The sequence below is a fragment of the Mugil cephalus genome, chromosome 19 (genome assembly GCF_022458985.1).
Source record: "Mugil cephalus isolate CIBA_MC_2020 chromosome 19, CIBA_Mcephalus_1.1, whole genome shotgun sequence".
Taxonomy (NCBI): domain Eukaryota; kingdom Metazoa; phylum Chordata; class Actinopteri; order Mugiliformes; family Mugilidae; genus Mugil; species Mugil cephalus.
The window spans coordinates 3,667,324-3,693,056 of record NC_061788.1 but is presented as its reverse complement, the minus strand read 5'-3'; the positions used below and the strand labels follow the sequence as shown (position 1 = coordinate 3,693,056).

Genomic DNA, 25,733 nt, shown 5'->3' with positions numbered 1-25,733 from the left:
TTTAATAAAAAAATTTAAGATTTAAAAAAAAATTAATTTATGTTTTTGTTTATGTCGTTTTTATTCACTGCTGTATCAAGGCGTTTATTTGTTGTTGTTTAAAAATTCATATTTAAAAAGATGCAAACTAAGAAAAATATGCTTAAGTCGGCTTTAACAATTAAAAAAAAAAAAACTGTAAATGTAAAAAACAATAGAGCCTAAATTCACAAATTAAATTTAAATGCAACTTCATAGAAGGTAGGAAGTGTCTGTTAATGGTTTTCAGTAAAAAGGTTTAATAAAAGTGCCAAAAGTTAATTTACAGTTTTATTGGAACTGTCGACATTTAAACTAGAAATAAATATAATAAAACCAGTGATATATCTAGATGTATTTATGCTTTTCTCCCATATTTTTATATTTCAACAAATATCTTGATCAAATATATTAATTATTCTTATATTCTTAAACTTTTCTCTGTGGTAAAACTAAAAAATAAATAAATAAATAAAAAAAGATTAACAAAAATGTGTTTCCTGCCTTTGGTTTGGGCCTCTGGTTTAATGAAAGCCTGTTGAAGACAGATTTAAATACCATTCAGTGGGTGAAGGTCGTGCATTATTTGAAAACTGTGCCAGTAGTAAGTCCTAGTATTTCCATGCCACTGTGTATTTCAGCTGAATAAACACAGGAAATCAAAACTCCCCTCGGACCTACAGGATTTAAAAAACACACACAAATACGTCATGGTTTCACTGATTGTTTTCACTGATGATATGGAAATTACTGCACTCACCATGTCTCAGGATAATCTGTGAAACTGACATTTTTTAAGCCCAGTCTACTAGACTTTAACCAGACATAAATTATGCTGCTCTTGTAAAATTAAGAGAAACACCATTAATGGCTTAAACTAAGGAAGACAGTCCTACTTTAAAATTTATAATAAAAAAACAGCATAGATCATTTTCTTTGGCTTTTTCTTGAAGCTGTGGGATAAATTAAAGCATTATGTTATGTGTATGAAAGTTAGAACTTATATAAAAGATTTTATAAGGACAGATGTTGCATTTAGTTGCAATAAAAACAGAAGTAAGAAAATACTCGCATTACAAAACAGTAACCTCTACAAATGTCTGATTGCAGATATTTATAGCTGGTACGTTTAGTATGACACAGTCTATAGCTGAGGATAACCAACTCGTTTACATGTTAAACTGTAGATGCTGACATTAACATACAATATAGACTGTAAAGATGTACAGCTCCTCTACAGTGAAGCCACGGGAACTAGAGCTCCCCTGGTGGCTGGCTGAAGTATAACTCTTAAGGCAGGACTTTGGCCAAACTAAATAAAGGATGTTTTCTGTAATTTTAGGTATTAAACATAATGTCAATGTTGAAATGTCAGTTCTTTGGATTTGTTTTAGTTATTTGACAATATATAACAGGATGTGGCATAATGGCACTACCAGTTACCATGACAACCACTCCATAAAGTGAGACAAGTTTGCAAGATGGCGCCACCCATATCCGCATGAAAATAGCATCAGTTTGGCTAATGCTGAAAAAACTGGGGACATGTTGTCCATACTTGTAAGTTGGAGCTGCAGTTTGGGGCTGATAAACCTTTATGTACAAGCACTAATCAATAAAACTGACTGCAAGAAGGATTTCAACTGTCCACTAGATGGAGCCATGTTTGTATTCAGAACTACAAACCTGCTTTTATTTAATTTAAATTAACCAGTCATCACAGAGGCTGAAATATCAAGTGAATTCTGCAAACTGAAGCTCCATTCAGTCATGTTTTAAACTTAAAGTGAACAAAAACTACTCATACATGCTGGTTTCATTCAATTGCGGGTTTATTATTTATTTTCACACATGACATCAAACACTTCTGGAGTGTCGAGGCATTTTTCTTGGGTGCACACAGCTGCTCGTTGGAGCTTCGTTATCACAGTATTAGTCCACACAGTAAAAATGGTCCTAAAAAGACAAAAAGCTTCAGCATTTGGATGTTTGGGTGGGGGGGTTTTGTTTTGGTTATGGGAATGTGAGTATGGCTGCTCACACACTACTCCTGGATTATCCTCTTTCAATGGAGGAGTCAAGAGGGGGGGAGCTTAGTGGCCTTGGCCTGCCTTGTTGAAGAGAGCCTTCATCTGCTCCTTAGAGGTGGCCTCCTTCTGCTGCATCAGGTCAGCGTGGCCCTTGGTGACGCCCCAACTGTCAGGTCTTGACATTGAAGGGCAGAAGGGACGTCCGGACGCTGGCTTCAGCTTCTCCCAGTAGTCACGACGGGCCCTGCACATGCAGAGGAACATGCTTAAAAAAACCTTCAAAACGTCAACAAAAAAGGGTTAAGATGAAGTGAAAAGACGTATATCTACCTTGCCCTGACCCACGGCTTGGTGTGCATCTCCAAGCCACTTCCCCAGCTGCCGTGCTTCTCAGAGCCAGCGGGCAGGAAGCCCCTCTCGGGTGCCAGCTCCTCGGACACGGCACGGATGTGGTACGGCTCGAATCCACAGCATCCACCGATGTAACGGATGCCGGCCTTGTACGCGTCCCTGGCATATTTCTGCATGTCCCATCTGGTCAGCAGCCTTGGCTCCAGACCTGTGGGATGACAGATTTAAAAAAAAAATAAAAAAATGTGACCTCTCCAGGGTGAAACGTCTGGCTTTATAAAGAGGCGTTGAGTGAGTGTACGCACCGAAAGGAAACTCGGGCAGGTCGATGAATCCCTGGCGGTTGCAGTCGGGGGTGTGGTAGGCCAGCGGTTGGCACATGTAGTGAGCCTTCAGCCCGGCCCTCTCCACGCCGGCCTTCATCATCTTCACGGTCTTCACACAAGTCTCCGGGTCAAAGTGACAGTTGACGCCCACGATTTCAGCGCCTACAAAAGCAGGAAAAAAGATGGATCTTAGTTCAGATGCAATATATTCCACCTCCACCTGCTCTAGAGGGATGTAGAGAAACAATTTGTCTGAAGGTTTAAGTCACCAGTTCTAAAATACATGTTTTAGAACTGGATGAAACATCTTCAAGAAACTCTACAAAGTCCAGTTTCCCTTATTTCAGCTTGACTTTTGGATAAAGTTACAATATTCCAAGTCAAACCTAAAACAAAAACATCATTATTCTTCAAGTCCAACTGGTGGAGAGTGTAGTTTTGTTTTGTTTTGTTTTTTTTTTAAATTAGGAACATCTACGGGTCCATTTAAAAGTTTCCTAAATGAGAAATTTTACAACTAACAATTTTAGTTGTGCAGATTCTTTCTACCACTAGATGGCACCAAACATCTCAAATAGGAGCTTTAAAATAAGACCTGGATTATTTCTGAACTGTGTTAAATTGTGGGAAATCACAAACAATTGGTAAAAAATGTTAAAGGCTACTGGTGCTTTGCATAATCTCAATAACCAACATGTAGCTCTAATTAAAAGTATGCATTAGCAATATATTTGACCTAGATTTACATAATGGAACACATCATGACATCTTTTTTAGGCAGAATGTGACCTCCATAGACAAAGTTGGCACAAAACAGGGACTGTCCAGTTTCTTCAGATGTGTCCCAGGAGCAGCAGAAGTGTTGCTTGTTTTCGGCTACTTGCTGAATAAAACCCTTTATCCCATATCCGTTTCCAGAATCTTTTACTGGCAGACTTTGTGAACTGGGAGAAGATTAACTACCAGGGCTGTGGTGGAGTTCGAGCTCACTACTGGTCCTCAACTGAGCAAATTCTCCGATATGAATCAATATGTACAATCTGGTGTTTAAAACGTTCAAGTATTTTGGATTCACAAACTGATTGCAAAGCTAGATTTGAGGCATTTAACGTCCATCTATACTTTTGTGCAGTTAGTTAGGAGCTGTTACTTGTCTGTTATGGTTTAATCTGACCACAAGATGGTGCTACAAAGTGTGAATGAAAGAGTGATGGAAACCCAGGTGATAGAGTAAATGGTAAATAATGTAAAAGTTTTCTAAAACCAGTCTGGGCTGAACTATGGGACCTGTATCTGAATGTATGAACATCCAGGTTAGAGGTTCAAGATGCCATTTAATTGCAACTCTGCATTCGTCTCATTTTACAGATATTTTAGCTCATCACAGTAGAAAAGTCACAGATTTATCGCTGCTGTGGCTGAATGTCAAAATCGTTTGCACCTGTGTTCTTCCAGCAAAGATGCATTCAAATGTTTGCAGAGACAAATGTATTCAGTTGCACAATTGCGTGCATTTCATTTATTTTTACTCCCTTCAGTGACACATTGTATGAAATGAGCTATATTAAAATTTGCAAGGGCATCTTCGCAACATTTAAACTGAGGTCAGAACACAATGGGAACCCCAACCAGGTCAACCTGAGAGTTTATCTGTTCGCTCGAGTGTGTCGTCCTACCAGCTTTGACGAGTTTGACAGCACAGTCTGCAGGGCTGACTCCGTTCAGGTCTCCTTCAGGTCCGATGCACAGAGTTGCAGCCACAGGTTTGCCGGTGGTCTTCAGAACCTGGACTGCCCACTCGGCCTCTTCCACATGCTCAAAGTACTGGAAACAAAAGGACAGACAGACAACTGAAGTACTGAACTTTAAAGCTGCAGCGTAAACTTTCCCAAGAAACAATTCGGTCGTACTTCACTTGTGTATTATTTGAATAGCTTAATATGGAATGCTAATAATGCATATTTATAAATAGGTTAAATTTACTATACAACAAATAGCAGGTACGGGGTCACTACTTGATCTCTAAATCAGTTTTGGATCCTTGGCCTGAAAAACGTTGGAGACCCTCACTCTACTACATTGATTTCATGGGACAGCTTAGTGTTACGTTCACTGCCGCTCGTTTATGCTGCCCTCGAGTGGCCAAAACACAGAGTTGCAGCAAATATCACCAGGTGCCTTCAATCAGTGTTGACTAGTGTTTGTTCAGCCTCCAAAACCATGGATGCAGAGACCCAACATGCTGCTCAGATACACTCATTAGATGTTTGTGAGAGAAATTCAATCAGCTGCCACTTTGAGTTAAATTAGATTTGCATTAATGCCTCATTGACTTTAAATTGCACATATTTTGGAAGAACAGGAAGGTGAAGATTTGCACATAGAGTGTGTCTTAAAGGAATAAGACACTGCACAAAAGTCTAAAGCTCAACTCCAGACTGCAAAGTGATGCTTTAATAAGTTTCTGGAAGATGCACAGCTACAGCTTCACTACACTTCACCCAAGAACCAAAATTGCAGCTCCACTGCATTTGTTGCATCGATATTGACAGGTCCTTTTCAAAATTGTCTCGTCCCAGCTGCACAAAGTTTTAAGTAAATGTAAAACCATGCAAGGACATTTTAAGGGTAGAAGGGTAAAATGAGTACAGTGAACTAGAAGAGTTTAAACACATTTAAATCCACGAATATTGACTCCAAAAGAAGTACCGCACAGAAATGTGTATTGCACTTGAGACGAGGCCAGAATTAAAATGATAAAAATGCCGTAAAAATATTTTACCTCTGCAATCAAGAAGTCCACATTTTTCTTCACGAAGACATCAAGTTGTCTCTTGAAGATGGCTTTGACCTCGTCCTGGCTCTTGCAACTGAGGTAAGAAGGAGTCTGACAGACTCCTCCAGCCACCAGAGCATCACCCTCATTGGCCACCTCTCTGGCCAGGTCACAGGCCGCCTCGTTGATCTGCTGGCCCTGCGCATCAGTAGAGAGGAAATATATAAATATAAGTGGGTTCGACTTTCACCTCGTGGGAGCACGGTTTCAGCCTCCACGCTTTGCCAAGCCCTTCCTTCGCCATGCGTCAAGATGAGGCTTCAGAACAGCTGCGGCCACGCAGATTACTCACACTGAACCTCTGAGTGTTGCCCCTGTTCTCCAGTTTGTCATCACTGGCGTAGAAGGTGAACGTCTGCATGACATTGGCTCCAGCTCTCAGGAACTCCCTGTGCAGCTGGCGCACTGCAACGACAGGAAGAGTCAGCGACAGTCCCCCAGAAAACAACAACAACAAGAAGAACAACAACAGGTTAGGAGAGGAAAAGTGATACCGGCTTCAGGGTGCTCAGCCGCAGCCTCGGGTGTCCATGGTCCCGCTTTGACGTAGCCTCTCTTCTCCAGGGCGAAGACGAAGCCTCCGTCCCCGACAATGACATCTCCTGCGTTCAGGCGCTCCAAGATACCCTGCGCACAATCAGAGCGTGAAGTTTTCTTGCAAGAAAGTGCGCAATTTTTAATCTTCAGAACCCGAATCGTGCAACCAAAATAACAACAACAAAAAAAAATACCTTACCTTCTTTCCAACTGGTGCCATGATGAGTGATGATCGCAGCAGTGACAGGCCCACACTTCTTAACTACAGCGTTCTTGTGAGTTTGGAAAGGGATTTGTACATGCGTCCGAGCAGCATTTATAATCCGAGAAGGGCGTGGGATCTCTGATGTCACTGGCCAAGAACCGCCTGCCTCTTAATAGGTCTCATTTTTCGTCTCCCTCCTCTCCTGCCGCCGCAAGTTTGCGCAAGAAGCAGCCGATTGTTCGAATATCGGAGACGTACGCTGCTCCATTGATTGAAATGTTTTGAGGTTTTGCTGATGGAATAAATCAATAGGATGGTTGTGGATCAGGCAAAGAGTCGCGCCCCACTCCTGCAGTCCAGTGATAAGAGTCTTAATGTGAAGCCTGCAAGCCTGAATTTTCTAGATTTCATAAAGCGGTGTTATAAAATGACTATTATTCCGTATAATCTGACAGGTTTGACATCATTTAGGAAAAGTGTACATGTTCTCCTGCGGTCAGGGGATAATTTAGTAAGAAAACATAATGGGGATCACGAGAAAACAAGAAAGAAGCTGCAAGAAAATTAAAGAAAAATGGGGAAAACCTGACAGCCAATACGAACATAAGGAGTTTATTCTTTTAATTTATTAATAAAATAATGTTATTTTTATTATTTGAGCTTCTCTGTGCAAAAGTACGCATGCACTGGTGCATGGAAACAAGTCACTACTAAAATGTGACTGCAACAATCCTCCAGGAAGATGCAAAAGTGGACGTGTGTTTTCCCATTTTCTGGATTTTCTTTCCAGAAAAAGAACAAAGAGTAAATGCAAAGTTAAGTCTTCAAGATTAATAAAGTGTCCAGTTTGATTTTTGATACAAAAAATGTGTGAACAAGTAAAATCCACATCCCAAAAACATCAATTCAGTGCCACACAACACAATGAAATACAACAAACTGAGAAGCTGAAAAGATACACAAACTCATAATGTCACCGCTGAACTAAGAATTCCTGCTCTTCTATAACATGTAGAACAGTTATATAAGGTGCTGATGGAGCTTTGTTTGTACAGTATGCATTCGTGCTGAGCATTTGTTTATCTAAAACAAGAACAATAGGAGGAGGAGATGATCTGTCAACATGTAAGTGTCAATACAAAAAGATAAAGAGCAGGACGGGTGACGCCTTAAAGCTGGACCAGGAATGTGCAAACCAAAGGGCTGTTAAAGCAAATAGCAATTTAAAATATGTGTAGGAGGCTTAACCAACCCAGTGGTAGGACATGAAATGCATTAAATATGATGCACGTAAGAGGAAGTCAGAGAATGCGACATAACACTTTATTAAGATGAATCAAAAGACAATAAATGAACATGCACATAGGTCAAAGGTCGGCAAGAGCTTTAATCCCAAACCAGAAGTGAACTTATTTTGTAACTGTAACACTGACAAAGCTGCATTATCTGGAAGCTCTTCCACCCTTGTCATTCCTCAACTGTCCACCAGTTTGCGTTTCATCTGAAACTCTTGTCTCCCTGCACACCTGTCCCTCATTGCCCCATTATTTAAAATATACCGAACCCCCGACAATAACACCAAGACTCTGAAACCTTCATGCACAAAAAGAGCTGCCCTCTCTCCACTATGTTTATTTATCTTGAACAGAGTGCTGGATTAGTCACAAATGTTGGCAAAAAAACATCCTTTCATAGTGATTTCTTTTGACACTTTGACCCAGTTTTAGCATGTTTACACAACCAAATATGTAGAATGCAAGAAAGCGTGAAAACCGATGTTAGTAACCAACAAACACTCATGGAAAAGCAGAGAAACCGTAGTTGACATTTCCATGGTGATGTCCTCCTCCACTGAACAGGCTGAATCCAGGCAACCGCCAGTGGTATGTAGAATAAAGGGGCCAGGGAAGGTTTTGCCTTAATTAATTGAGGACAAACCAAAACACAGAGCTGGGTCATGAAACGTGGGAACACAAACGCACATTTATGTGATTCTTATGGGGAGACGCGCTGTTTGATCTGTTAAATTTGGGAGCATCGTGACTTTAAAGTGTATTATAAAATCAAATGCAGTAAGTGAAATTGAGTTAAGTGTGCAATTGAAATGTAATCTATACATGGACAAATGTGTAGATACATTTTTAACTACCAAATTAAATAAAACTCCAAAATTTAGACTTGGTACTTTATGTACTTTGCATTCCAGTGTGTTAAAAAAAAATAAAATAAATAATCCAAATGTAGTTAAAAGACAGCAAACTAAGCAGCAAACTAGTCACCGGGCAAATCAAGCTAAAGCTATTTATGTAAAATCAACCTTAAAATATACATATACATATTTTAACTATGAAATAAATTAATTTGAAGAAAATGTAAAGTGTTGCACTCACTCATATATTAACAAATAATATTGTTCAGATGCTAACATTAGCATGCTAACATCACACACGTTTGGATGTTTCACTGCTTATTGTAGCCTACATATTTTTGCTTTCATTTTTTTGGCTGTTCATAGGGCAAGAAGCTAACAATAGCATGCTAATATAAAACGTTTTTGGACGTTTTACTGCTTACTTCACATATTTTTTGCTTAATCATAGGGCAGGATGCTAACATTAGCGTGCTAACATCACACACTTTTGGATGTTTTACTGCTTACTGCACATATTTTTTGCTTATTCATAGGGCAGGATGCTAACGTTAGCATGCTAACATCACACACTTTTGGATGTTTCACTGCTTACTGTACATCTTGTTTTTGCCTGTTCATAGGGCAGGATGCTAACATTAGCATGCTAACATCACACACTTTTGGATGTTTTACTGCCTACTGTACGTCTTTTTTCTTTCTTTTTTTATTTTTTTTGCTTGTTCACAGGGCAAGATGCTAACATTTCATACCACTTCATGCAATAGTGACGATGAATGCCTTGGTAGAACCAAAAGTAACAATATGGAGAAGTGATCACCAAAACCAGCCTGCTTCATCCTCTGGAGAACATGAATGTGTCAAAATGTGGTGATAAAACATCTGGTAGATGTTGAGATACTTCAATAAAAGCAAAAATATTAATCTCGACATTTGAGAACAAGAGGTTACTGAAGTCAGTGAGCTTTACAGATTACAAATCTGAATATCACACCACTTTGTGCAATAGTTGTTGAGATAATACAACCTGCAAGTAGAACATGAAACTTTACAAAACATTACAGTACAAATAACATGTTTTAAATGACACAGAATTTCATGTTGCTGTGCAAATTCAGTGACTTATTTCCAGTCTGCAAAGTTAGCTAATGCACTTGTTGACTTACCTCTATGTAAAGCCTCTGTTTATTCCCTGTACACGCATCTAAAATTAAATAAATTCACATAACGACAATTTTAGTTATTGTTCTTTATGTGCTAATTATTTGCTCAATATAATTGGTAATGGGAAAAAAATAAAGATAAGTCTTTATTATCACATTCACAGCGCAAAATGAGTTCAGAGATGTGTCCCTGCTGCATCTCAGTGTTTATACAAACCAGACACCAGGATAAACGTCCAGTTCAAACCTGCTGCAGCCGTTCCAGTTGGGTTAAAGTCTGTGTTGCAGCGACAGGCTCAAGGACCGCTCACAGATAAATGTGTCCCTGTAGATTGCTCAGAAACCGTTAACAAACATTTTTTTTTCTCTCTCTGCAACCACCGTGTGACCTACATCCGGACTCTCGGCGCATAAAGCGTTAACTTGGCTCGAGGGCTTGGGTAAAGTTTCGCGCACACTTTGGTTCTCGGACGGACCTGTGGGCGTGCCAAAGCGCGTGTCAGCGCAAAAGTGGGGATATTTGTGACTTCTCTCGGCAGTACGGGGGTCCACGCAGAGGGGGGCTGGTTATGCTTTGCGTTGCTTTTGCTGTTTTATTTTAAACATTAGTCATGTCTCGGTTACTAAACCTCGTCAGCGGCCAGTTGCGGAGAGATTTATCCGCGCGTCGTGGAGTTGCTCGGCTTCCTCTGAGGACCATCTGCAGCACTTCATGGAAACAAGCAGAACAGAGGTGAGATCTGTTCGACTCAGATGAGTTTTAATAAGCCTCGGGATTAAATTTGGTTGGCACAGCTGATTCATTTATGCGTCAAAGCTTTAAATGACAAGCAGGCGTCATGCACAGTCACGTCCAGTAACCAATCCTTACGTGCAGGTATGAAAAATAGTTCACTGCACACCTGTGCATGCGGCACGGACGTGCACGTCAATGAAAACCCGCGACTAATAACTTTCCCAAACTGTTCCTGTCTTTTTCAGCGATGCAAACACTGTTTTGGGAAAGCGGTGGAAGGACACTGCAGACACCGTCATCATCGGTGGCGGCTGTGTGGGCGTCAGCTTGGCCTATCACCTGGCCAAAGGGGGCATGAAGGATGTGGTGCTGCTGGAGAAGTCTGAGCTGACGGCTGGGTCCACCTGGCACGCTGTACGTCTGCGAAAGTTGAAATTAGTGTAGGAACTCAGCCGGTCGGATGGTCCCCAGGTTAAATGGAGGTGAAGGTGGCCTTGAGACACCAGGTGGCCTGTGTCCCATGGTATCTTCACGGCCGTTTTAACCGTATTCAGCACATGAATATTTCTGTTCTACATGATGATTTTCATTGTCCAAAAGTACAAAGTGAGCACCTGTTCCAAAAATCCACACATCACATAAGACAAAAGCTGCAACTGACAACTAATATTAACATGTGTTCCTTTTAATTGACTATTTTCTTAATCATTTGGTTCATAAAATGTAAAAACAAACACACACACAAAAAGACACTCATACCCACATGGATCATTATAAGTATTATTTTTTGATCAATTTTGCTTCAAACATTTAAACTTTCTCTCATTTCCAAAATAGTCTCAATGCTGATTTATATTCAGTTTTCATAATAATAAAGGAAAGTAGCAAATACTCACAATTCAAACCCTGGAAATAAGGAATAGTCTCAAAATTACATCCGCCACTCATTGAACTAAGTTATTTCAATTAAACTTTTCCCCCAGTCATGTTTGTTATATATTTAATTAATAAATTAATAAAAATCAAACTGTTTATTAATAATTTTAAAAAATCTTATTAAAGCTTATCGCCAAGGGTTTTAGTTCTTCCTCGACAGTCTCATTTAGTCGAGGTGTTAACAGCTGTTTCTTGTTCGCCTCGTCCGAAGATTCCACCGAGTGCAGCTGCCACGTTATCGGTTTTCACGGCATTTGAGGTCTTGACCCACTTGTGCCCCTACGAGATCTACACGCTCGTGCTATTAATACACGTTTGACTCGTCAGAGTGAAGTAAACCGGTGTCTGGAACCTCTCCCATCATGCACCAAGGAAGACATGTGCAACTTAGTTACTCTTTTTTCCCCCACAATATTTTAGCAGAAAATGATATTCGCTAGGTAGCTCTTTTTTTTTTCCAGGGCTACCTAACCAGCACTAAACAGCATGCAGTTAGCTACAAGCTAAGTGGTTGAGCTAAAACAGCTAAAAGGGAGTTAAATATATATTGATTAGGTGTCCAAAAACATGATTTGTATATCTACATAGCAAACGCTTAAGAAGTTATTATTATGATTCCTTTCTGCTGCCCCCTAGTGGCCGACAATAATTTAATGCAGCTTTAAGTTAAATTCTCTGTTAATTAATGTTTTTTTCCCCCTTTCATCCATCATGACTGTGTTTCAGGCTGGTTTGACGACATATTACCATCCAGGCATCAACCTCAAGAAAGTCCACTACGACAGCATCAAATTATACGAGAGCCTGGAGGCCGAGACTGGACAGGTGAGGTGCATCGGCGCTTGTACATTTTAAGCGTGTAGGTGCATTTCATAACGTCTTTCTCTTTGTGCAGGCGGTGGGCTTTCACCAGCCCGGCAGCGTCCGCATCGCTTCAACGGCAGCTCGAGTGGACGAGATGAGGTACCAGATGACCCGCACGCACTGGCACGTGACGGAACAGTACTTCATCGGACCGGAAAAGGTCCACGAGCTCTTCCCTCTGCTTAATATTGACAAGGTCTGTATGAAACACTGAGGCTTTATGTGATTAAATAAGACACTGATTGGTGGAAAATTTCTTTATATGGACAAAAAACTGGACAAAGTCTCCGTGGCATCACCCATGGGATAAGTGAAGAGTGGTTCTGAAGCTCAGTGCGGTGACTGTGGCCGCCGCCATCTTGGCGCTGAAGGATGTGGAGCTGATGTCACTTAAAGCAGCAGTGACTGGGTTTTATTTTATTAGTTTGGTGTTATTTTGTACCAAACTTTAAACTAGGTCTAGTTCTGCTGTAGATATTTTACCCTGGATGTTTTTGCACCGAGCCTTTAGTGGCCATTTATTAAATTGCAAGTGCTTTGTTTTCATTATTTTCAGCCCCAGAGTTTGTCACTTGGATGCAACTTGCTGTTGTTTTACAAAAAATTTTTCTTAAATAGTGCCTATGGAGCCAAATAACTGTTGTTTATTTAATCTATTAAGTGGTGTGGAGACAGTAAATATGCTACATTTCTTCTTCATCTGCAAAATATCCTCTTTTAGGTATATTTTTCTTTTTTAAATGATAGTTTTTGTCCATTTGTTTTTTCTGTCTAGTGCATACAAATACATCCACGTATGTGTTTTTTCAGCATTTTAGCCTTTTAGATCTCATTTATAGTTCAACGGGATTTTGAGCAAATTAACTGGAGCAGCAGTTGTTGTGCAAATTTTAATGAAGTTTGTATCAGAATGCACAACTTTCAAGAGAGGAACTACCTTTTGGGTGGAAGAACCCGGTCCATTTTGTGTCACACACTGGTTATAATGTAAAAATTTGACAAGAATAATACTAGTATGAGTGTAAGTAGTATCATTTGTGTGCTTTCAGGTGTTGGCTGGTCTTTACACCCCAGGAGACGGTCACATTGACCCTTACTCCCTGACGATGGCTCTGGCTGCTGGAGCTCGCATGTACGGGGCCCAGATCTACAACCCAGCTCCAGTCACCGCCCTCAACCCGACATCCGATGGCAAGTGGGACGTCCAGACTCCTCACGGCACGATTCGGGCGAATCGCATCGTCAACACGGCAGGTTCGTGCTGTTGAGCCTTCGTATTCTGCATCCACGTTCACTCTGAAACCGAAGATTAAAAAGAACATCAATCCAGTTTAGGCATGAATTCATGAAAGTATGTTTGTTTTTTATCTTGCACTAACAGCAGAATGCTGTTCAGTTGATATTTGGACTCTGCAGCAACGTTTACAGCTCGAAAATAGTTAACAAATTGAGCTCGGGTGCAGTTTTTCTCATCATTTCAGTGACTTTTGTTGCATCAGGCATCAAATAAGAACAACACCTACTGTATTTGTTTTTGTTTCATTGGTTTTGGATACTCTAAGTCAAATTTACCAAGCTAGGTACATGACTCATTTGAGCAAGATGCATGAAGGAGAAACCACAAAGCCTGTCATTCCTCTTTTTTCTATGTAGAAAAAGGTTAATTATATATATATGAAAATTGGTATTGATGTGACTGTTTTGGAGGAAAATTGGTGGATTCCACCAAATATCTGATTCGTTAGTGGTGCAAGATTAATGCAGACAATAAAATATCTTATCTAAGTCGGGAGACCTTTGCCCGCACAGACCACTGCTTACAGCGTTCAGGGAAGTGAGTGTTTGGCTTGAACTGGGTCATACCAGTTCTGGGGAGATTTAGTTGGCAATGACTCCTTTCATTCCTGTGTCCTCACTCTTGCTTTTGCTTGTTTTTCTGGCAGCCGTTCAGGAATTTGCTCTAGTGCATTATAGTTTATAGTATATAGGCTAGAGTAGGGACAAAACACAAGAAACTATTCATGAGTCATCATTTTCTGCAGAACCTGTGCAGCTTAAATGGACAAAAACACCTAAATTGAATTAAATATTAACTGCACTTCAAACTTGCAGACTTCTTTGCAATGCACGATTTAAATTTGTGCATGTATTTGTGCATTTCTCCCTTGAAATGTTGCACAGACACAAGCATTAAGCTGTAAATGGTATAGAAGAACAAAACTGTGCAGCAGAACAAATGTTCTCCAGCTGCATACACATCTTCTTCCTAAATTTGCACATTCTGTACTCTGGTTAAAGCCAGCCGTGTTGTGGCCCTCCTGACCTTTTGCCGTCACTGTGTTGGACAGCCAATCCAAACGAGCCAGTAGTTCAGATTTCATCCAATCTAGTAGCAGCAGCACATACACTCCTCCTGTTAGAAGGGACTTTTTGTTTTGCTTATTGCTGCTGCAACTGCTGTGCTGATCTTCTGTGTGCATGCAAGAATTTGCAGTTTACCTGGATTGCTGTTCTGATCTCTAGTGGATGCATCACATGGGTGTGTTTGTTTACACTCATTCCTGAGACGCAATTATCACACATGCAGATTTCCGTTCTTGACGTTTTGAGGACGAATGTAGGCTTTTGCAACCACAAACACGCTGCAGAAAATAACCCAGTGGGAAAGAAGCAGCTAGTTTAAAAATTCGTCCTTAAATATCCACACACCATGAAGCCTCAGCTTTTTCTTTATTCACTGTGCTCACGTTAGTGAGTGGTTCAGAACCCACACAATAACCAGTTTTCTTGAGATTACATAACACTTTTTATGTCAATTTTCACATAGCTACACCTCCTCGGGGCCTCACCCGAGAAGAATATCCTCTTCTTCTGTGCAGCCATTCCCTCCCCCACATCTAGTTTTTGTAAAAGTTAGTTCACTGTTGTAAACCCTGAAATCTGTGGAGTTAATGAGAGTGTAAATCAAAGCCAGAGGTCCTGTTCTCTAGTATGTGACCCCAAAGGATGGACTTTCAGAAATAAGCCAGGGAGGGGCAATGTTTTGACTATATTTTTCATACCTACAAGTCTGCAAATGCATATGTTTAGCAGTAATGTTCTTTGCCAAGCTTCATCTGCAGCTTCTTTTTGTGTGACTAACCGCTGTTTAACTGCGGTTAATCATTATGAAAAGATAAACTTTTAAAGCAGATTTGTCCATACATGTTAGCTCATACATGTTTGCTTAAGTTTGCATTTGTTATGCAGCTTGGATTAGTAGAGGCTTGATGTTTCAACCTATTTATCCATTTAATACACAACTGTTCATCAATGCTAATTTTTTGAAATCTTTAGCCAATTTAATTTATGAGTCATAACTGTTTGACCATTTTAATTTATTATTTTTATTTAGCTTTTTCAATCATTTATCCATAACTTGGCTAACAAACAAACTAACTGTTTATCCATCACTTCGAGCAAACATTTGAGTAATTTTGCTTACATTTATGTTAACAGTTCAGTCATTTATTTATTTTTGCGTACAATTACAGCTGTTTGTCCATTACTCAAAGCCAACAACAGTGGAGCCATTTTAACTCAGAAATGTATCCATTATTTGTAGCTATTTTAGCAGTTTAGCAATTTTAGCTCACCAATTCAGCCCCAATAAATTTAGCTTATCATTTACCCCTGGCTAACACAGGTTTATTTTTAGCTAGCTTTTTGAAACATTTCCTTTTTTAACCTAAATTGCGTCATTGACAGATTACCACCCTTTGTTAGCTATTTTCACTTTTTTTTTTTTAGCTAACTTTAATCGGTTTAGCCTAATTCTAGCTAGCTACAATATATACAATAGGCTGTTTATATGTGTAGCTAATTATTTGAACTGGGCTAACTATTAAACTACTTATCCATTACTTTAAGTGAACTATTCAGACATTTTATTTTGGCTAGCTAACATTTGAACTGTTTATCTCAGCTGTTTACTTTTAACTCACACAGGTTGCATTGACCTGCCCACCACAAGTTTGGACTCGAGAATAGGGAAACTGATGGTGTGGATGGAGTGATGATGATGATGATGATGATGTGGAAATACCAAGGCTTGTCTCAAAAGTTGCTTTATTTATGATGTGCTGCATTTATCGTCTTTCTCCTTTGGTAACACTGAATCGGTCCTGTGCACAGTTAACCATGCTTCTGCAGCCCTGCACTTAGCATAAGCAGCCTGGGATTTTGTGTGCATATAGAATATTTGAAAAAGGTAAAGCACTGTTTGTAAGACTCACCGTGTCAACACATTGCTGAAGATAGCAACAGAGATCAATACTTGAGTTTACTTATTGATCTTTGTTCACATTTCCCACCAACAGACCCAAAACATGGCTTATTTGTTTTGAGGCTGTCAATCTATAAAGCAAACTTTGTTGTACTTCAGGTGGATCCAAAGTTTTATTGTGAAGTTTATTTATCAGATAACTGATTCAAGAAGAGATTATACATCTGTCATTTAATGTATTTTACAGAGCTGGAGCAACACAAACTGCTGCTGTTCCATGATCTATATGATTGTAAATCCTGAGGCTAACTGTACTCTCATGTCAGGTGTCTTTAGGAAATAACAATGTGGCTCAGTTTTCAACTCTTTGATCTCTCCGGGTTTATAGACTGTAAAATCCACCGCACATTTGGTTGCAATTCATCTTGACTTTTCCAGGTCCAGTGTTCTTGTTCAGCTTGTAAATGCTCCCATGTTTATACATCAGACACTTGTGGTGTGCCTCGTAAATTACTTCCTCGTGGCTGACATTAAAATCGCTGCTATTTTCTCAATATAATGTGTGTTTCAAAGTGTGGGGCTTGTTGCTCGGTTTTTGCCGTGTGTCTATTTTTGCTACTGGCTGTTTGGATGTATCTGTGTTTACATGCGCTATGGAAAATTACATGTCACCCTTTAAAATCAGCTGGCTAAATCTTGTTTTCTCATTCGCTTCTGATTTTATTTAGGTAATCATAAAAAAAGGGGCGGGGGCCTGTTTCAGGTGGTGGAGCTTCTAACATACAAACATATCCATTCACCTAAGATTTGTGCGTCCACCAGGAGACATAAACCCCACATTATATGCTCCAATAAAACATGGAGGCTTATTTAGAACGTTCTGTTACCAATTTTCCAATTGTTTTTTGCGTAGAAACGCATAATGGAAAAAAAGATGACCTTAAATTAATAATTTGTAATTTTTGGAATTTCCTATTGGACGTTAGACGAAAAGAAAGCAGCTTTGTGTCTAAATGTTAAATATGAAGTCTCACTTAAGCGAAAGACTGGAAACAGACGGAAATGCCAAGTCTTGCTCTTTTCAAGTAGAGCAAGACTTGAAGTATAACTTCTGTTTTCACACTTTGGTGTTTGATTAAATAAGTTTCTTCTGTTTACAGTTGCTAAGCTAAGCTAAGCTAAGCTAAGCTAATCCTAGCCATATAATAACCCAAAAAGAAAAAAAAGGAAGGGACCAGCCTTTTTTCAGCTAATTTGCTTGATGGCTTTTTTAGGTTTCTGGGCCAGAGAGTTGGGCCAGATGATTGGTTTCGACCACCCCACCATCCCAGTGCATCACCAGTACGTCGTCACGGCAACCGTCCCAGAGGTGAAGGCTCTGAAGAAGGAGCTGGCCGTCATCAGGGACCTGGAGGGCTCTTACTACCTACGCCAGGAAAGAGACGGCCTGCTGTTTGGCCCGTACGAGAAGATGGAGAAGATGGTGCTACAGGACTCCTGGGTCAGAGATGGAGTCCCTCCAGGTCTGTTTGCCATGGATGAAGACTTGTGAATTATTTCTTTTATTTCTACTTATTACCATATGTCCATCTCGTCCCCATCTGGTCTCCTCAGGTTTCGGTAAGGAGCTGTTTGAGTCGGATCTCGACAGGATCATGGAGCACGTTGAGATGGCCATGGAGATGGTCCCGGTGCTGAAGAAAGCCGACATCATCAATATTGTGTCTGGACCGATCACGTACACCCCCGACCTGCTGCCCATGGTCGGACCTTTTCAGGGAGTTCGCAACTACTGGACTGCCATCGGCTTTGGGTGTGTGGGTCGCATCAGGGTTTTTAAAACTGTGGTGAAAGGAATGCGTGCAGATAGTTGTATAGTGAAAACGAGAGGTTAGATATTGTCCAAACCTAAAATTAACCCCATTGACCCATGTTGGGCGGCAGTAGCTTGGAGGTAGAGGTTTGTTTCCGCCCTATCTCTAGTCTGTCCATTGTGTCTTTAAGCAAGACACTTTACCCACCTTGCTTCTTGGTGTATGATTGTGGTGGTGATTGAAGAGGCCATAGGCGCGAATTGGCAGCGACTACTACTGAGGTAGTTTACCACCATCAGGGTGTGACTGTGTGAGCGAATGAATAATGCCAACAATCTAAAAATGGTATAAAACCAATGCACTATCATTTATTTTATGCTCTCAGTTTTGCTGAACGCTCACCCTGATGGTTTTGCTAACCTCTCTCTGTGTTCAGGTATGGCGTTATCCATGCCGGCGGTATCGGTAAGTTCCTGAGCGACTGGATTAGGAACGGAGAGCCTCCCTACGACCTGATCGAATGCGACCCCAATCGCTACGGGAAGTGGACGGACGTTCCCTTCATGTGCGCTAAAGCTCGCGAATCCTATGGCTTCAACAATGTGGGTAAGAAGAAGATAAATATGCCGACCCCAGCGGAAATTCTTCAAAACCTTCTCATGTTTTTTTCACTTTAAAAAAAAAAAAAAACGCTATGTCCTCCTTATTGTGCTGGTGTTTTTCAGTCGGTTACCCCAAGGAGGAGCGTTTTGCTGGTCGGCCAACCAGCCGGACAAGCGGTGTTTATGAGCTGCTGAAGGACAAAGCGTCCATGGGTTTCCATGCAGGCTGGGAACAACCTCATTGGTTCTACAAGCCTGGAGATGAAACTGGATATAAGTAAGACTTGTAAATCTTCTCTGACAGCCAAAATCCCTACCGCAACTGTTAGGCTAGAACAATAGCGGTTGTTTCCAGAGTTAGACGTTTGAACAAAATGCTCTTTAGCTTTTGGTTTTTATAAAACCTCTCCTAATTAACAAGCAATTGCACCATTCCTTCACCACATCCACTCTCTCTGTTTTCTTTTTACAATAGCCTGTCATCACTGTGGTTAAACAGGGAGAATATAGTAACAGTGCATGAGTACAACTTAGCACATCAGTAACACAAATCTTTCTCTTACATGTTAGAGTAAAAATTCCTTTCAGTTAGCGCAGAGACAAGCTCAGCACATATTATCTAACAGTGCCGCTAACTCAAAGCAGCAGCAGCGTAAGGGAACCAGTTAGATGCACTGGAAAAACAGCTGCTAACATTCAGCAACACATGCAGCTGTACACGTAGGATCTCAAGAACCACACAGACACTGATTCCTTGAGATGATCCACTGAGCATTTGGACTTGTGACAAACCCTGAGTGTGCAATCCAGTTGTCTCTTTCAGTTGCTGCGTACTTGGCTTATATGTGTCATGGACACGGATATTGCTGTAGTCAGTAGGTCAGCTTTAGTTCTCTAAAAGCAGGAATGGTTATAACTTTGTGATTCTGTCCGTAGCAACAACATCTAGGCCAAATTTCTACTTTTTTGTCTTCCTTAAATGCACTTTGTGTACTAATTAGCTTATGTTAGCATGCTAAGAAGCTAAATTAATATGGTGAACATGGTAACTATGATAGCTACATGCTAAACATCAGCATGTTAGTGTCCCTGGGAGCGTCTTAGCATGCAAATTTTAGCATTTGGCGCATTTTGAGCGTTTTAAAATATCATAAATGATAGTTTTTCATTGTAAGCACGTTAGCATGATGATGTTAGCGGTTAGCACACGGTCACTCTTTCAAAATATCACTCAATGAACGTCAGTGTGTTCATTGTGACTGTTAGCATTTAGCTAACGCTCGCCATTTTAAGACGTCGGATGTTAGTATTGGGTAATTTGGAGCATTTTTAGCATGATAATGTTAGCATTCAGCTTAAATTTACCATTATAAACCATGAGACATACATTATAATATTAATATTGTGTCATTGTGAGCTTTCCTAATAGGCTAATCTTAACATTTAGCTCATGTTCACCATTTTAAGGTGGTTTATGTCGGTACTGTGTCCTTGTAAGTGTGTTAACAAGCTAAAATTAGTAATTAAATCATACTTAAGTTGCCTGTAGTTGACAGTTGTGGCTTAAATCCTTGTGAATATGCTACTTTATTCCTCCCAGCCTTATATAAGTCTGTTTGAACAAGTAACATTTATTACGCCCAATAAAATTTGCCAATACAAAATGTTCTGCTTGTAAAAACAATTGACCCATTGATTTTTGCGCTCAGTCCCAGTTTCCGACGCACCAACTGGTTCGGACCAGTCGGCCGAGAGTGCAGGCTGGTGATGGAGAAGGTGGGCGTGATCGACCTGACGCCTTTTGGCAAGTTCATGGTGAAAGGGAAGGACTCGCATAAGCTGCTGGATCGACTGTTTGCTAACACCATGCCGAAGGTAGAGCACATGTGTTGAACTGTTGTTCACTGCAGCTGCCACAGACTGAGTGTACACATTTAAAACGGTTGTTTCTGACTTTTTGTCCCATGTGTTTTCAGGTTGGCCTCACCAATATCAGCCACATGTTGACCCCCGAGGGGAGAGTCTACGCCGAGGTCACCATCACACAGGTGGCACCAGGAGAGTTCCTGCTCATCACAGGGTCGGGCTCAGAGCTGCACGACCTCAGGTAAAAATCATCAATCCGTTCACACTTGAGCTTATTTCCTAGATGCAGTTAACTTTGCAGTAAAATCTCAAAATGTTTGTAGTAGCTTGGGGTAATGGATAGCTCCTAAAAACACAATGATTTCATTCGCGGTGCATTTTGAAAGCTCTGATTGGACGATTGTAGCAACGTTTTTAGACAGCTGCGACTCTCGCCAAGGTTTTCCAGCATGTCTATGGTGACTCCTTCAAAAATAATAATAATAATAATAATAACAGTGAGCTAACAAGACCATGCCACATTGCATTGAACAATTGGGTTTTCAATGTTTAACTCAGGTTGTGATACCACCAGTCACCACTAGACGGCTGCTGTTTATCACTTATTAATTTTAGTTGAAACATGTGCATTTAATTCAAACATTTACAATCTAACCTTTGTACTTAAAGGCGAGACACTACGGGTGAATAGGGTAAAATTTTTAACTGATGGATATCACCATGAAACAGTTTTCTGTGAATTTATACTTAAATATGCAGATGAGGAGTTATCTACTTAAACATGCGCTAATTTGCATACATTTCCAGAACAGAAATCTGAATAATGGGTAAAGTGAGGTTCAAAAGTCTTGATGCATTAGATTTCCAGGTATTTACAGAGGGAAATTTTCATCATTTTCATGCATATTTGCAGAAATTAATCCGTGCACGCTCACACATGCAAATGTTTTTATTATTCTGGTCGTAATATTAACCAAGAGGCAAAACGTCAGCGAACCAATATGGGCCAGAGTTGAGTCTCAAGCTGCGCTGGATAAAACTCTCTCGAAGTCTGTTTTATATCTCAGAAACTTAACCCCTTTCAGCAGCTGTTACCACGACACCCCTCCATCTGCTCCAATAGGACGACTGAATGTGCGACCACTTCACTGATCTCTGCTTCTACACAAGTCTCAATTACAGCCTGAAAAAAAAATGAGGGAGTCTGCGACCTCTAGTGGTCACAAACAAGCAACTGCACCGATCCTGATAACTTCAATATGTGAATTTGACCTCAGGTGGATAGAAAAAGAAGTTGCTGAGGGAGGATACGACGTCAACATCAGCAACGTAACGGACGACATCGGCGTGCTGGGCATCGCGGGACCGAACGCCCGCAAAGTTCTGCAGAAACTGACGGACGAGGATTTGAGTGACGCCGGATTCAAATTTCTCCACTGCAAGCCTATCCAGCTGGCCGGCATTCCTGTCCGGGCCATCAGGATCTCCTACACGGGTAACGCTCGCTGTGTTTGCTTTGACAGTTTCTTTCAGACAAACTACGACCAAACTGGAAACTAGACAGAATGAAGGAAACGGATAAACAAGTGAAATGATCTAAGTCTGTGGACGTGCAAAGCTGAAAAAGAAGTAAAGAAAACATAAAATATTAAGCAAGGTACAGAGAAGTACTCACCATGAGTTAAGTAGGAGCTACTTGACTTCAGCAAAGAGATGCTTAGACATTATTCTGACTTATTTAGACTTAAATATGAGATTGTAACTCAACATTATGAGATACTGGTCGTATATGAGGCTCTAAGTTAATGTTATGACTATCTCAGACATGTTATATACAAGTCATTAATGATGAGTTACTCTGGAAAAAATAAAAGATTCTACATGAAAAATAGGATTTAATGAGACAAAATTATGACCGGCTTTTAAAAAATATTAAATATTATGTCAATATTATGGATTGCATGTACGAACTTGTACGAACTCTATTAACTAAATGTTAAGTTTTTCTCAGACTTGATTATGAGATGCTGGTTTAAAATTATTAGGTATTAACTTAAAGACTGCGACTGATGCCAAAATATGAGATATTAAGTCAAATCTTTAAGTTTCTGATGCTAAAATGTGAGACATCAACTCAAAATTATACAACAAAATATAAAATGTCAAGACAATGTTTGAGTTACTGATGGAAAATATGAGATCAAGTCAAAATGATGATATATTTATACGAACATATGAGATATTGACTCAAAATATTGAGTTAATAGACAAAAGTTGGCAAAAATATGAAAAGAAAACGAGTTGTTGAGTTAAAATGACGAAATGTTGAGTCAAAATTGTGAGAGACAAAGATGGAAAACTATAAGAACAAGTCAAAACGGTGATATAATAACACAAAAATATAAATAGTTTGAGTTACTGGTAGAAAACTATGTGATCAAGTCAAACTTTGGAGGCGCTGATGCACAAATATGAGATATTAAAATCCAAGTTAACAGGCAAAGATTAGACAAAAATTAGTTGTCAAGGTAAAATAATGACAGATGAATATGAGAACAAGTCAAAAATGATGAGATACTGATCAAAATAAATGGGATGTGAAGCAATTATTGTGAGTTGTTGTGACAATTTGTTCCCTTAAGGAGAGATTTTGAGAATTAGTTTTTCTCTATAAGTTAATATTTTCCTTGCTTGACGCACTCGGTTCTGGGTGTATCTCAGCATCCTTTAACATCTTGTATTATGTGTGTGTTTGTGTTTGTGTAGGTGAGCTCGGCTGGGAGCTGTACCTTGACCAGAAGAACATGGCCGCCGTGTACCAGGCCATGATGGAGGCGGGAAAAGACGAGGGCATCGACAATTTCGGCACCTACGCCATGTCCTCGCTCAGGCTGGAGAAGGGCTTCAGAGGCTGGGGCGCTGAGGTGCAAATAAATATTTATAGGAACAGTTTAAGAGGGAAATGCATCAGTTCACTTCCTTAGTGTGAGTTAGAGGATCTGTTTGCTAACGGTGAAGCATCTGCGGTGCTAGCTTCCTAGCCTTCCAGCTAATAGTGGCTCTTCCTGTTTCTCCCCTTTGAATGATGAATACAGACTAGCGCCACCAGCTGGTTTGTAGAGTTATTACTTCTCTCATGCAGGCTCAGAACATACACCGATCCGCCACAACATTATGACCACTGACAGTAGAAGTTAATAACATTTAAACCATCTTATGACAATTCATTGTTCTGCAAGGACACTTTTGGACCTGGTATTCATTCGTGTGGATGTTACTTAGACATGTAGCACCCACTTAGACCAGACCAGGCCCCCCCCAACTCAACCCACAGAAACCTAAAGCCCCCTCCTCCCACTAACAACATTACAGGAGCCTTCATTGCCGGTGGTTCTTTGATGTTGGTTTGACGTGTCCATATCTTGCTGCCACACAGTCTAAAGGAGCCTTTAGTACATAAAATTACAACTTGTCAATCGATCTTCACAGATGAACTGCGATACCAATCCTCTGGAAGCTGGGCTGGATTATTTCATTAAACTGAACAAGGTGAGAGTGCTCTTCACTTTCCAGACTTTCTTTCTTTCGTAGCTGGGAATAGGATCAGAAGATGTTTGTGTTTGTGTGTTTGTCCAGCCTGCAGACTTTATTGGCAAAGCAGCCCTCCAGGAGATCAAGGCCAAGGGCCTGAAGAGGAAGCTGTCCTACCTCAGCTTAGACACGGATGACATCGACCCTGAAGGCAACGAGACGGTCTGGCACAATGGAAAGGTTTGCAACAAGTCATAAAATCACTTCACAGATTTGGTGTATTACGGGATTACTCTCGCTCAGCTGGAGCCCCTCGTTTTTTTTTTTTTTTCCTCTTCAGGTGGTCGGCAACACGACATCCGGAGCCTATAGCTACAGCTCCCAGCAGAGCCTGGCCTTCGCCTACCTGCCCCTGGACCTCTGCTCTGTGGGCCAGAAGGTGGAGGTGGAGCTGCTGGGGAGGAAATACGCCGCCATGGTCATCCAGGAGCCCTTAGTCCTCACCGAGCCCACGCGGACCCGGCTGCAGAAGAAGGCGAAGGGCAAAGCATAAACGCAGCTAAACCGCTAACTCAGCAGCTAATGAAGAACGACCCTACTGTGAATTAAAAATGAAAAGGTCCACGTGCTGGACTGTTTGTGTCTGCAGATCAGCTGAAGGAAAAGAAACGTGAAGGTGAAGTCATGTAATATTCAGAAACAGAAACTTGTTGTGTGAATTTACATCTTCTGAATGTGTTTCTGAGCCGCAACAACGGTTAATGCGTCGCCCTCGCACCACAGTGTCTTAAAGTGTTTGAAGAGTGATTGATTTTTTTTTTTTTTTTTAATTCCACAAATGGATGGTAAAAGTTTACGGGTCTAGTGAAGAATAATTGATTTTCAGTTAGAAAGGCGGCAAATTAAACCTTAAGTAGGATCTCATGAACGATGCTGTAAAAGGACATTGAGACTGTGCCAAACAAACTATATGAACATTATAACCAAAAAGAATCCTGTACAAAGACTTTTGTAAATGTCTTTTTTTTTTTTTTTACTAATGTGTACATTAATACATTGATAATTAAAGCATTGCACTCTTTGTTGTTCATTCTTGCTGCATTGTTGTAGTATATACAGCAAACTGTGTTAAATGTATACAAGAAAATATCATGACAACGATATTAGAAGGCAATAAATAAAGACAGAAATAGGAACATGTTATGCTGTTGATGTCACTATTTCACCATTACAACCAAATTAGCAATTAACTGACTGTGACTATAATTTAAAGTTTTCTGTGCTCTCGTTTTGGCATCTTTTATCTTTTATATATTGTTTTCTACATTTATCAGTCATGTGGTTATTGGGATTATCATTACTGGAAAACAAAACCATCCTGGCAATGTATCTAACCAATTAAACCAATTAACAATTTATAAAAGCAGGTGTCATGGAGATACTGATAATATTAAAGTTTTGAATTATTTAATATGAATCATGTTTTTATTTATTTGATTACTTTT

General features: G+C 40.2%; 2 protein-coding genes across 2 annotated transcripts; one reads left to right on the top strand and one right to left on the bottom strand.

The window, feature by feature from the left end:
- Positions 1–1,832: 1,832 nt before the first annotated feature.
- On the bottom strand, positions 1,833–6,463 carry bhmt (betaine-homocysteine methyltransferase). Its single transcript, XM_047570382.1, has 8 exons — positions 6,298–6,463; positions 6,056–6,188; positions 5,854–5,966; positions 5,508–5,699; positions 4,402–4,549; positions 2,705–2,887; positions 2,379–2,607; positions 1,833–2,292 (listed from the first exon to the last, which is right to left on the bottom strand). Exons 1-8 carry the CDS (start codon positions 6,316–6,318, stop codon positions 2,112–2,114), a joined length of 1,200 nt encoding a protein of 399 aa, XP_047426338.1. The 5' UTR covers positions 6,319–6,463; the 3' UTR covers positions 1,833–2,111.
- Positions 6,464–10,037: 3,574 nt separating this feature from the next.
- Positions 10,038–25,705, top strand: dmgdh (dimethylglycine dehydrogenase). The gene is made up of 16 exons (XM_047570601.1): positions 10,038–10,348; positions 10,597–10,765; positions 12,014–12,112; positions 12,183–12,347; positions 13,201–13,405; positions 17,690–17,938; positions 18,030–18,228; positions 18,666–18,835; positions 18,955–19,108; positions 20,541–20,706; positions 20,808–20,938; positions 21,975–22,192; positions 23,464–23,621; positions 24,187–24,246; positions 24,334–24,468; positions 24,569–25,705. Exons 1-16 carry the CDS (start codon positions 10,227–10,229, stop codon positions 24,779–24,781), a joined length of 2,613 nt encoding a protein of 870 aa, XP_047426557.1. The 5' UTR covers positions 10,038–10,226; the 3' UTR covers positions 24,782–25,705.
- The last annotated feature ends 28 nt before the right edge of the window (positions 25,706–25,733 follow it).